This window comes from Arachis hypogaea, chromosome 4 (genome assembly GCF_003086295.3).
Source record: "Arachis hypogaea cultivar Tifrunner chromosome 4, arahy.Tifrunner.gnm2.J5K5, whole genome shotgun sequence".
Lineage (NCBI taxonomy): Eukaryota > Viridiplantae > Streptophyta > Magnoliopsida > Fabales > Fabaceae > Arachis > Arachis hypogaea.
Window position 1 is genome coordinate 122,907,206 of NC_092039.1, and position 12,706 is coordinate 122,919,911.

The 12,706-nt window shown below is 31.0% G+C and overlaps 1 protein-coding gene across 2 annotated transcripts; it reads right to left on the minus strand.

The window, feature by feature from the left end:
• Positions 1–8,014: 8,014 nt before the first annotated feature.
• On the minus strand, positions 8,015–11,288 carry LOC112797771 (homeobox-leucine zipper protein ATHB-20). 2 transcript variants are annotated; one of them, XM_025840852.3, is made up of 3 exons: positions 10,776–11,288; positions 10,075–10,460; positions 8,015–8,575 (listed from the first exon to the last, which is right to left on the minus strand). In XM_025840852.3, the coding sequence occupies exons 1-3, from the start codon at positions 10,996–10,998 to the stop codon at positions 8,141–8,143; spliced, it is 1,044 nt and encodes a 347-aa protein (XP_025696637.1). In that variant the 5' UTR covers positions 10,999–11,288; the 3' UTR covers positions 8,015–8,140. The 2 variants fall into 2 exon arrangements, with proteins under 2 accessions (XP_025696637.1, XP_025696638.1); XM_025840853.3 differs by having other exon boundaries at positions 10,075–10,415; positions 10,776–11,275.
• Between the last annotated feature and the right edge of the window lie 1,418 nt (positions 11,289–12,706).

Genomic DNA, 12,706 nt, shown 5'->3' on the forward strand with positions numbered 1-12,706 from the left:
CTTATATCGGCTTTCGTACTTCCTATTGCTAGTGAGGAGCTGGTTTTAGGGGATATTTGGCTTGAGACACTGGACACCCATTTGGTGAATTACAGGGAAAAATTCATTACCTTCATAGTTGGGGCTGAAATGGTTACTTTGCAGGGTAAAAAAGATGCCAACCCAGCCCCGGCACAATTTCATCAGTTGCGGCGTTTGCACATAACAAATGAGATTATGGAAATATATACACTTCAGCTCCAAGAACCGGTTACAGACACCCCTCCTCTTTTGGAATTACCTTCTGATTTGGCGCCCGACTTAGCTACTATATTGCGGGATTACTCAGTTGTTTTTCAGGTTCCAAAAGGATTGCCCCCGCCGAGAGTACATGATCACACCATTCTCTTGTTGCCCGGAACGTCGCCTATTAAGGTCCACCCTTATCGATATCCTCATAGCCAAAAGGCTGAGATTGAGCGGATCGTCGCTGAGATGCTAGCCGAGGGCATCATACAGCCAAGCACTAGCACCTTCTCTTCGCCTGTGCTGTTGGTGAAAAAGAAAGACGGTTCATGGCGGTTTTGCACTGATTATCGGGCCCTCAATCATGCCACAATCAAGGATTCCTTTCCTATGCCGACGGTGGATGAATTACTCGATGAATTGTTTAGTGCTCGGTTCTTCTCTAAACTCGACCTCCGCTCGGGGTACCGTCAAATTCGTGTCAGACCGGGGGATTGTTTTAAGACGGCTTTCAAGACACACCAGGGCTTATACGAATGGCTCGTTATGCCATTTGGTCTGACTAATGCCCCTGCTACCTTTCAGTGTTTGATGAATTCTATCTTTTCTGAGGTATTACAAAAATTTGTCCTCGTCTTCTTTGATGATATCCTGGTTTATAGTGCTGATTGGCAGTCTCATCTACATCATCTGGTATATGTCTTACGCGTGCTCAAGCACCATTCCCTATTTGCCAAACTCTCTAAATGCTCTTTCGGAAAGACACAAGTTGAGTACCTGTGCCATGTGGTTTCACTTGAGGGGGTGAGAGTGGATGACTCAAAAATTGAAGCAATTCGTTGTTGGCCGACTCCAACCTCAGTAAAGCAACTCCGGGCATTTTTGGGACTGGCGAGCTACTATCGAAAGTTCATATGCAATTTTTCCACTTTGGCAGCACCGCTCGCTGACTTGTTGTGCAAAGAGGGGTTTGTGTGGTCGCCTTCAGTCTCGGATGCTTTTGTGAAATTGAAGGAGGCTCTAACTCATGCACCAGTCCTGGCACTTCCCGACTTCTCCAAACCTTTTGTACTTGAGACAGATGCTTCGGGTACCGGTATTGGGGGGATTCTCAGCCAAGCTGGACATCCCATCGCTTATTTTTCGAAGAAACTTTCCTGCACGGCTCAGAAGCAATCCGTCTATGCCCGGGAAATGCACGCAATCTTAGCAGCGGTGGCTAAGTTTCGCCACTACTTGCTGGGTCACAGGTTCGTGATACGAACGGATCACAAGAGCCTCAAGGAACTCTAAGCTCAGACCATTCAAACGCCAGAACAGCAGACTTAGTTGGCCAAACTCTTGGGTTATGACTTTGAGATAGAATATAAAAAGGGCTCGGATAATCAAGGTGCCGATGGGCTGTCTCGCCAATTTCTTGCTGTCACCTCGCTCACTTGCGACATTCTCATGCAGCTACGGTCCGATCTTCAGCAGTTCAACCCCTCAGATTTATTTTCTGAGGTGGATCTTCGGTTTGTCAATTTGTAGCACCGGTAGGGTCTTTGGTTTTGGAAGGACCAACTGATAATCCCTTCTACTTCGTCCCTCATCCCAAAGCTTCTTTATGAGTGCCATGACTCAACCATTAGTGGACATGGTGGTTATCAAAAGACATTGTGCCGATTGACTCCCCGATTTTTATGGAAGGATATGGCTCGTATGGTCAAGGATTATGTGCGCCAGTGCTCTATTTGCCAACAGGCGAAGTACTCCACACTACCGCCTGCCGGTCTCCTCCAACCTCTTCCGATCCCTACTGATGTTTGGCAGGATATTGCTATGGATTTTGTGACGGGGTTACCGCTGACACAAGGGTATTCGGTCATCTTCGTGGTCGTGGACCGACTATCAAAGTTTGCCCATTTCCTACCACTAGCAGCTACTTTTACAGCCCTCCAAGTTGCTAAAACATTTATCAAACATGTAGTGAGTATTCATGGCATGCCACAGTTTATTGTGTCTAATCGTGATAAGGTATTCACAAACAAGTTTTGGGAGCAATGTTGTATGAGCCAAGGTATCACGCTAGCGCGGAGCTCGGCTTACCACCCTCATTCGGATGGCCAGACCGAGGTGCTTAACAGGTGTCTAGAGATGTACCTTCGTTGTTATACTCAAGACAACCCCAGGACTTGGTGTAAGATGCTTTCATGGGCGCAGTTCAGTTATAATACTTCCTTTCATTCGACAATCGGCATGTCTCCCTTTAAGGCCTTGTTTTGGCGGGATTTTCCGCCTCTACTCCGATATGTCGCCACCTCTACAGACGCTCCAGCTGTCCAGGAACAATTGCAACAGCGAGACTCCCTGATAACAGCCTTGAAATTCCACTTGGGAGAGCTCAGGCCTGGATGAAGGCCACGGCTGATGGCAAGCGCCGTGACCTGGAATTTCATATTGGTGACCTTGTTTATGTCAAGCTTCAACCATATCGTCAACGTTCTGTGGCCTTTCGAAAGACCCAAAAGTTATCTATGCGCTACTTCGGACCTTTTCCCGTGGTGCAGCGTGTGGGTAAAGTCGCATACAAGCTGGAGCTTCCTTCCACTGCCAAAATACACCCCGTTTTCCATATTTCTCTCCTTAAGAAGTGTGTGGGCAAACCACCTTCGGTTACCCTACCGGAACCTCTAACCGTGGATGAGAACGGTTGCAAATTGCTGCCCCTCCGGGTGCTAGGCCATCGTATGATCAAAGTGAACGATACTTGGCAGAAACATGTGTTAATTCAATGGCAGCATCTGTCGCCGGAGGAAGCGACATGGGAAGGGTATGCGGACATGCAATGGCTTCACCCCTCCTTCGACCTTGAGGACAAGGTCAATCTCCGGGGCGGCGGTGTTGATACAAAGAGGAAAGAAAGGGGGTAAATAAGAAGGGAGAAAAGGCCCTGATGGGGCATGTGTGTAATGTGAGTCTTTCTGACTTGATAACTTTTCTCTGTACTCTCTCTCTGTACTCTCTCCCTGAAAACTACACATTCTAATTCAGATCCCCCTTGCAGGTAAACTTGGGTTACATTCATTGATTCCTTCATTCCTTCCATCTAATTTCCTCATACTCTGATTATTTGGACTCATCCCTAATACTGCTATACTATACTTGTGCTGTTATACTACATTTGTACCACTTTCAATTTTTCATCAGAATCTTTTATAGTTTGGAATTGCTATCATTGCTTTTAACTAATTTTCTTTGGTTATTAAATATTTTTATTTTTATTAGTTTAACTTATTTTATTGAGTCATCAAACGATTATAATTAATTTATTACATTAATTATTTAATTTTAAATGAGTCGTCAAATGATTATAATTTAACTTATTTTATTGAGTCGTCAAACTATTATAATTATTCATTCTTTTCATTGATCTTAAATATTTAGATTTTTTAAATGTTAGATTTTTTATTGTTTATAAGTTTTTTTATTTTAATATTTCTATAACTATTTTCTTATAATTTATTGTCTAATAATTATATATGCACTATTAATTATATAATCATAAATATTTTTTTAATTATTAAAAAAATACAATTTTATTCCTTTCTTTTTATTTTATCTATTTTTATATCTCATTATTTATTTCCAGTAAAAAATTATATATGCTGTCTAGAATTTTATTTTTTATCAATTGCTCTTTCATTCAGTAATATTTTTTCTCCTATAATGCATTAATTCAATTCTTTAATTTTTTTAAATAATAAAATATTATTATTCGTTATGTACTTTATATCTCTTTTATTTTTTTATTTTGTTCTTATTTAAAATTTTATACTTTTTTATTATAATTTTTATTATTTTTATCTCATACAAATTAATTTATTATAACTCTTCACATGGTGAGTTTTCTTCATGTTTAAATTATATCCCTTACGTGTTTAATTTCTTTTATAATTTGGGAGATTGATTGGATAAAGAAAATTGATAAAGGTTTTTATGTATCTTTTTCTTCTTTTTCGTCTATTTTATTTACCTTCCCTTTGTAAGAATTATAAGTAATTATATACAATAATAATACTTATGCATAAAGGATAAGTATAATTTATGTATTCTATATTTTTTTAGTAAAATTTTTATTATTTATCTCAAAATAGTCAAAATCATTGTAAATTACTTTGGAGCAATAATAAGTCTATTATTATTGTAGACAATGGTAGAATTTTTAAAAAAATTATATATAATTGTTCGATGATTACTTCAGTTAGTCTAATATAGTAGTTCTTTTAGTTGAGTATTATCTTGGATTTGAATTGGATTCAAATATTTTAACAAAAGACATTTAAAATGGTGCAATTCTTCTTAATTAAAGAAATGAATAAATTTATATCCTTATTACAATAGCTAATGTCTTGGATTAAGATAAAGAAATATATTGAAAAATTAGGTAAAAAAAAAAATTTTTTTCAAGAGTTTGAAGTTGATGCACTTGAATATTAAATAAATTTTTATTGTATTTATTTTTTTATTTTATATTTTACTATTTTTTGTTTGAATTTTTTAATATTATCCTTTTATATCTTGATATTTTTAAAAAAAGATTTGGTCGTCTAATGTATTTGAATTTTGGTCTATAATTATTCTTTACAAAAAATGACCTAAATTAAATGTACGTTAATCCCAAATTAAAAGGTTATATTGATTAGTATAAGTATTATCTTATTTAATTTAATTTATTTGTACATTAATATAATTGATTAAAAATAAATGGCAAAAAAAATTAAAAATAAATTCTAAGATATTATTTTATTTAAATTGTTAATAATTATAAGAATAAAAAGTTAGTAATTAGATTAAAATAAACACTAAAATAAATTTTATAATAATGATGACAACTTTAGACAAGGTTATTGTTAATATAAAATTTTATAATTTTTATATTTAAATTTGTTTGATTCATGTATTTTATTTTATTCTACTGTATACAAAACATTGAAACTTATCTTTTTTTTCAATTAATTATTTAAAAAGGATAGTAAAACGGATTTTATGATATTTTAACTATGTAATATTTTTTATTCCAATAATAAAACATGATTGTTGTTGCACTCATCATATAAAATGTTACGATATAGTATTAGAAAAAATTATTAAGTACTATCGATGCAAATTTAACTCTTACAGTGATATATTAATTGAATGACAAATTATTAATAAATGTCATATATAAAAAATGCACTTTAGTGGAAGTAGCATAAATTAATTGAAAAAAAATAGATAATTTTATTTTACTCTTAGACCATCTAATAATAACTCTAATACATAAAATAAAGATATCTTTATTTTATAATTATAAAATATATAATTTAAAAATTATGTTATATTTTTAAATTCAATAATTATTCTCATACTTGTATAAGAGTTCTAGTCAAATATTATTAGAATTTTTTAATTATCAATTTATTAAAATTTTTAATTACCAAAAATAATTTATTAAATTTAACTTTTAAAAAATATTTTTTTTAAAATTATATCACTTATATTTGATAAATTAAACTAAATAAAAATAAATTATTTTCAAAGAGTACAAAAAACAAAAATTTTATTTAGTAAAATAATTTTTAAAATTAAAAAAAAATCATATATAATAGACATAAATATAAAAAACTAACGATAATTATGTCTAATCAACTTAAATAAAATTGATTGAATATGGGAGGAAATGTAATCTCATTCATGATATGGTAGTAAGCGCCACAGACTCGCCATTGTGGAAAGACTTAGTAAGAGTCAAACAAACTTTCAAGCAGAATGTCTCTTTCTCTGTTGGAGATCAAATAGTGACTGATGTAGTTGATAGTGAACAAACTGAGATGACAGTGAAGGATGCTGGGTTGGGGACTCACGTTAACGTTGTAAGTGTGAAGAGTATATGGAGTTAGTCCCACATCAAAAAAAAAAAAAAAGTGAAGAATTTATAAAATGAGAGACAGATAAATATATGTAGTATTTTTTCGTTTTATGTTCTTTTACTTGATTCATCCTCGAAATCTCCCGATTGTAAAGAGCTCTCTACGACCAAAAAAAAATATAAATTTTATATATTAAATTAATATAAATGACCCAAAAAATAACGCCAATAAAAATAACAAATTCAAATCCAACAAAATATATTTTAGATCCGGACCAAATTTTAAATTGAATCGAATTTTGAACGCTCCTAATTGTTCATGGATGATCTCAAGAGTTTGGACAAGGCAAATCCAACTCAATCATCTTCAATAGTTTTTCAGAGTTTCCTTTGATGCATGGATCGGATGAAACTTAACATTCGTCCTTGGAATCACCAAAGAAGAGAAGTGGATCTCTTAATTTTTGGTGACCTGTTGGTGGATGTAAAGATGGCACAACCAGGAGTTCTTCTCACCGCCGTTTCCGAAGGCCTGAAAATATAATACTGATGGAGCGGCAATGCATAACCCATGTAAAGCGGGATGTGAGGGTTTGTTAATTAAGGAATTAATCAAGGGGTAATCAAATTATCAAGGAAGGTAGATTGCTAGATTTATGGCTGGTCTAGGCAATAATTACACAGCAGTTCAGGCAGAGACATGAGGAGTTTATCATGGACTCAATACTGCCTCAGATTTGGAGATGAGGAAAGTTATTGTGGAATTGGATTCAAAAATCCTTGTGGATCTGCTAGTTCATTAAGCAATTCATTGACCAATAATTTATTAATTAACCAATAGTAAGTATTAATTTTTAGAGGAGTGTTAGGGGCAGCAGAAATTGTGATATATAGCCATCAATTAGCCATCATAGGTGTGTTTAACGGTGAGAGATTATATCCAATAGTACAGGATTACTCATTTTACTTTTGATGGCTAATTAATGACTATATATCACAATTTCTACTGCCCCTAGACTTTCTCTAATTTTTATTCTATCGAAATAAAAAATATCATTCAAAAAATATTAATTAATCTAAGATTATATTCGATCGTGAAAAAAGTCTCAAAAGATTATTTAAGATTACTTCTATCTTTGGCCAAGTAAAAGATTACTTCGACGACGAAGACAAATATTATTTGACCTTATCAATTTTTGGGAAATTAAGTACATATATTATTATTATTATTTTTATTTCAAGTCCACGGTTATTTTAATATGAATATAATAGAAGAAGGAGAACATGCTTTTCTCTTGCACTTGTCTTTTTTCTTCTTTAAAAAGAAGTATTAATTAGCATATATAGTATTAAAAAGAAAACTGATCCAAAGCCATTTTCTTTATTTAGTACTATATCTTATTGGAAGTCATACGACTTTCTCCTAACGCATTTGCATGCAATTCATCACCACGATATAGAGCTCATGATTCCAAAGCAGTACCAATTTGAAATAAAATATTATTATTATGAATATAAATTAAAGGATGCAAACAAAAGATCCTATTTTTATTCGTGGGGCATCATACTACATGCAATGCAAGAGCTGGATATCCACTAAGGGTCACATGTAGTACTACCTTAAACCTAAATTAATTATCTTTTCTTTTTTTTATTTAATTTATTTCTTTATTTCAGCCTTACAAAAATATTACTTTCTATTTTTGCAGTTCAATAAAGGATATCTCAAAGAAATCGCACTACTCAAAAGTCTACCAGCTCCTTACGACTCAATTATGGATTTGTTCCCACTTTATACACTAATAATCCACACAATAAATAATAATAATAATAATAATAATAATAATAATAATAATAATAATAATAATAATAATAATAATAATAATAATATAAGGAAAATTGATAGAAAATGTTCTATATATTAATTAAGAAGTGTAAGAAACTTGTCTCTTTTTTTTATTTTCTTTTGTCTCAATTGAACTATTGATATTGGAATTTTATTGCTAAGAACCTGAGTGAATTGGATCAGTGGAAATTATTATGAGGCTGGTGTTCAGGCCAGGGCCACAGATTCTGTTGATCTTCAATTTGGTGATGAAACATGTTGCATAAGCCTTCATCTTGATGAGGAATTCCTTGTGGTCTTGATGATGATGATGGTGAGTATTGGAGGAGCTGAATTATGTTGTTGTTGGGTTTTAGAGAATTATCATTATTGGATTCAAGGGTAGTTTTGGCATTTTGAGAAGATACTGGACTAGTGTTTATAATTGGTGTTGTTGAGAGATCTAAGTTAATGTCTGAAGATGAAATATTATTATTGTCACTGCAACCATTATTATTATTATTATTATTATTATTACTCCATGAACCCTCTCCAGCTTCTTTCTTATTAAGGTTGCTTATTATTGCTCCATCTTCTTCACAATAATACTCCTTTCCTTTGATTAGGGCCTGTAACTACAAACATAATTAAGAATCCCAAAAAAAAGTGAGATTGTATACCAAAAATATAAATAATTATGAAAAGGTGAAAACTTATTAGGTGCAGTCGACTTCACGTGAGAATTGTTAGATGATTTGACTGATTTAATTAAATTTTCATCTAACAGTTTTCATATATCAACTTCACGTGAAGTCCACTTCATCTGAGATTTAGCTTATGAAAAATGTTATGTATACTTATTTCATTTTATGTATCTTGTCAACTAACACATACTTTTAGATCAATCTCCATCATTTTAGATATCCATGAGTGAAAAAACTCACATAATTAATTCTATTAAATGTTTTCAAAATATATGTATTAAAGTGTATAAAATAAAGGTAAGTGTAAACACCACATTTTTACAATTATATACCAACTGATGACATTTAGTTTTCTGGTTTCTTTTTACATTTTTAAAAAATATCAAATAAAATAAATATTTTTAATCCCTTACATATTCTTATAAAACATTTTAAGTTATTTTCATTTAATATTTTAGATAGAATAATATAACTTTGGCCTTAGTAAAAAAGAGTTTTATAAAGACAATTAATTATATATATTATCACATTATTAATATTTAAAAATATGATCTAAATACATAAATTTAATTAAAAATAATAAAAATATACTACCAATAGATCAGAATCAAACTTTTTATCCATAAAGAGAGAAACATCACTTGTGAAGAAATCCAATTGGGAGACTATGCACAAGAAAGAGTAACTAACAATCAAAGAGAAAATATCAAAATAATGAGAGAATCAATCATCTTAAAAAGGACTAAGTATAAAGCAACAAAACCAAAACAAGAAAAGGTGTTGCATGAATAAAGTCAATGGAAAAAGGAAACGCTTTTTTTCGTCCAGCATGGAAACATCAAATCACCATTATTGAGCAAAAAGAGGGAGGGGAGAGGGGGAAGCACATACTAAGATGAAATTACTTATAAAAACATGAGTAGCACTCAGCAAAATATTTGATACATTATAGTAAATTGAGTTCAAGTGAATATATGCGAACAAATAATAATAATAATAATAATAATAATAATAATAATAATAATAATAATAATAATAAAGATATTTTTAAGAATAAGAAAAGCCTCAATTATTATATTTTTAGTTTATTATGAGCCATCCACTCATCATCATGATCTTACAGTTACTGTCATAAATGCTTTGCCAACCCCAAAATCCTAAACAAGTTTTTTTTTTCTCTTTTTAAATATTACTAAATCTTGAAAACATATTTGTATTTTTAAGCAGGATGGTTATTATCTTGTATAGAGAATTTAGTTACACACAAATCACACATAAGATAACATAAACTATGGGAAATAATTGATCAATTTTCTTAAATATTCTCCTAATTTAATAAAGACAAAGAAAGAATTATTGAAACTACTTTAATTTTTTTTCCTTTATTTCTTAATTAGCATATAATAAGAGAATTATTATTATATGATTACCTCAGCATGTAATTTCTGATTCTGAACCTTAAGTGCATCATTATCAACCTTCAATGCTTCAAACTGCTTCTTAAGAGATTCATATTCCCTTTCAAGTTGCTTAGTCTTCCACCTTGCCCTCCGATTCTGAAACCAAATAGCAATTTGTCTCGGTTGCAAGTTAAGGGCCTTAGCAAGTTGAACCTTTCTTTCAGGTTCAAGCTTGTTCCCTAACTCAAAACTCTTCTCAAGTGCTTTCACTTGTTCAATGTTCAGCCTCTTTTTCTTCTCCCCAAATTGGAACCCGAATCCGTCATCCGATAGGTCGTCGTCGCCGTCGCCGCCGCACTTGTTCTCGATCCCTGAAAATGACATGGATCTTTTCAACATGAAAGGTCCACCACCCCCTACAAATTAAGAGAAAGTATCTTAAAGTTTGTTTTAAGAGTAAAAAGAAAAAAGGAAAGAAGAATTTTGTTCTGATCCATCCATAATAATTAAAATTAAGCACCACATCATCAATTAAGCAACCCTAAAAAAAATTAAGCAATTCATAAAAAAATCCCTAGTCTAGAGAAATTCTTGAGGAAAAGGGATTTTGGAAAAAAAATATGAATGGATCTAAGTGAACTATTTGGTATAATAAGATAGTAAAATAAAAATGAATTAGAATATAACTTTATTTTTTTTTTGAAATTGTTGAATGAGTATATAAATATTACCTAAGAATTGGTGTGAACCCATCTTGAGAAAGAGAGAGGGTGTGTTGTGTGGTTGACCTAAGAAGTGGTGATGGGAAGGAATTGGCAAAGAGGGGAAGGAATTGAGGGAGTTAGAAGAGAAGGGTTGGTGATGATGATGATGATGATGATCTGGTTGGTGTTCATGATTGTGGAAGATGAAATTATTAGCACTTTGTGAAGAGGGTGGTGGTGGGAATGCCATGATTAGTAGCTAAGTATAGTTGATGCAAACAAGATTGGAGGGAGTATTGAGTTGATTATATAGTAGTGATAGGAACTTATTGATGATGATGATAAGAGGGTAGGTTGTTGGCTCTCACTCTCATGGTGATGTTTGGAGACAAAAGCTTCGGAAAGAGGAATGATGATGATGATGATGATGATGATGATGATGATGATGATGGTGGTGGTGGTGGTTGATTCAGACTGCTGCAACAGACACACACCCATTTTTAGCTTCACATACGGACACACAAACATAACATATATCTCTTTGTGTCTCACCGAGAAAGATGTTAATTATTTTCAAATGAGGAAACAAATATGTTTATTGTAAAAAATAATTAACTCTATCAAGTAAATATTTTTACTGAAAATACAGCAAATTTTTGAATTAGTTTGAATAAATGGACAAAAATATGTGTGCATAAATATAAAAGTATACTCGAAAGATTGATTTTGAAAGATAAAAGTACCTTCTATATTTTATAAACTCATTAATGATACAGTATTTTTTTTTTATCGAAAATAATTTTTCGAGTATACTTTAATATTTATAATCTTTTGTCTATACTTTTTTCCAACTCAAATTCTTTCGCATGTACTTTTATTCATTTACTCGAATTAGCTATAAGATATATAACTATTAGATATCATTTATATTATATATCTTTATTGATCGATTTATATTTTTAAAATAAATAATATTATGATATGTTATTTAAATTTATATAATTAAAAAACATCTAGATTACTCAATTATTGTTGAGTTTAAAAAAAGTAAAGTAATAATTAGGTCTATGAAGATTTCGACTTCAGATAAATTAGTTCCTAAAGAAAAAAAGTTACTAATTTAATCTTTCAAAATAGCAAACGGTGGTCCTTAATTATATTAATACATCAACTAAAACCTAATGGTGATGCTTATATATATTGTTAATTATTCTGACATGTCTATCTATGAAAGATAGTAATATAAATAACAATTTTTAGAGCAAAACTTCACTTATTTTAATAAGTTTTCTAATAAATAGAGAGTCGTTGATAAAGGATATATGAAAACTCAAAAGATAAGAAATGTTTTAATGTCTAAAACTATATCGTTTTTCTGCTCATATGATAATAATGAAACATGCACCATTATAAATAACAAATTACATGGATAATTCAGATCCGTTTCACACTATTTATTGACAGAAGGACATACATGTCCAAAATTTGTTATCTTAGAAGACTTAATTGGTACTTTTTTTTTTCAAGGACAAATTAGTCCAAGATAAATATTTTTATAGATTTAATTATTATTTTACTCTAAAAAAATAAGTATATAAGACAAAAAAAATGACAAACTTTATGCAAACCTAAAAGTTTGTTTTAAAAGACACCTTAGATGTATAATGAATTAATGATTCATCTATTTTATCTAAAGTTTAACCTTTTAAATTTGTGATTTTATGATGTAATTAAAATTTTTATAATGGAAAGATTTAGAAATCAATCATTATTAATTTCTCAAATAAAAAGTACAATTTTATATTTAAAGCATAGTAGACTGAACTATACAAAATATATACAAATTAAAAAAAATTACATGAGATGTATAATATATATAATCTTTGATGTATACATCTATTTAATAATTTAAAAAATTTGATATTTAATAACTTAAAATTTTGAGATAAATTATTTAT

Coding starts and splice junctions, on each gene's coding strand:
- LOC112797771 (XM_025840852.3), bottom strand. CDS start 10,998: ATGGCATTCCCACCACCACCCTCTTCACAAAGTGCTAATAATTTCATC. Junction 10,461..10,775: donor GGGTTCACACCAATTCTTAG/GTAATATTTATA, acceptor CTTAATTTGTAG/GGGGTGGTGGACCTTTCATG. Junction 8,576..10,074: donor ATCAGAAATTACATGCTGAG/GTAATCATATAA, acceptor TTATGTTTGTAG/TTACAGGCCCTAATCAAAGG.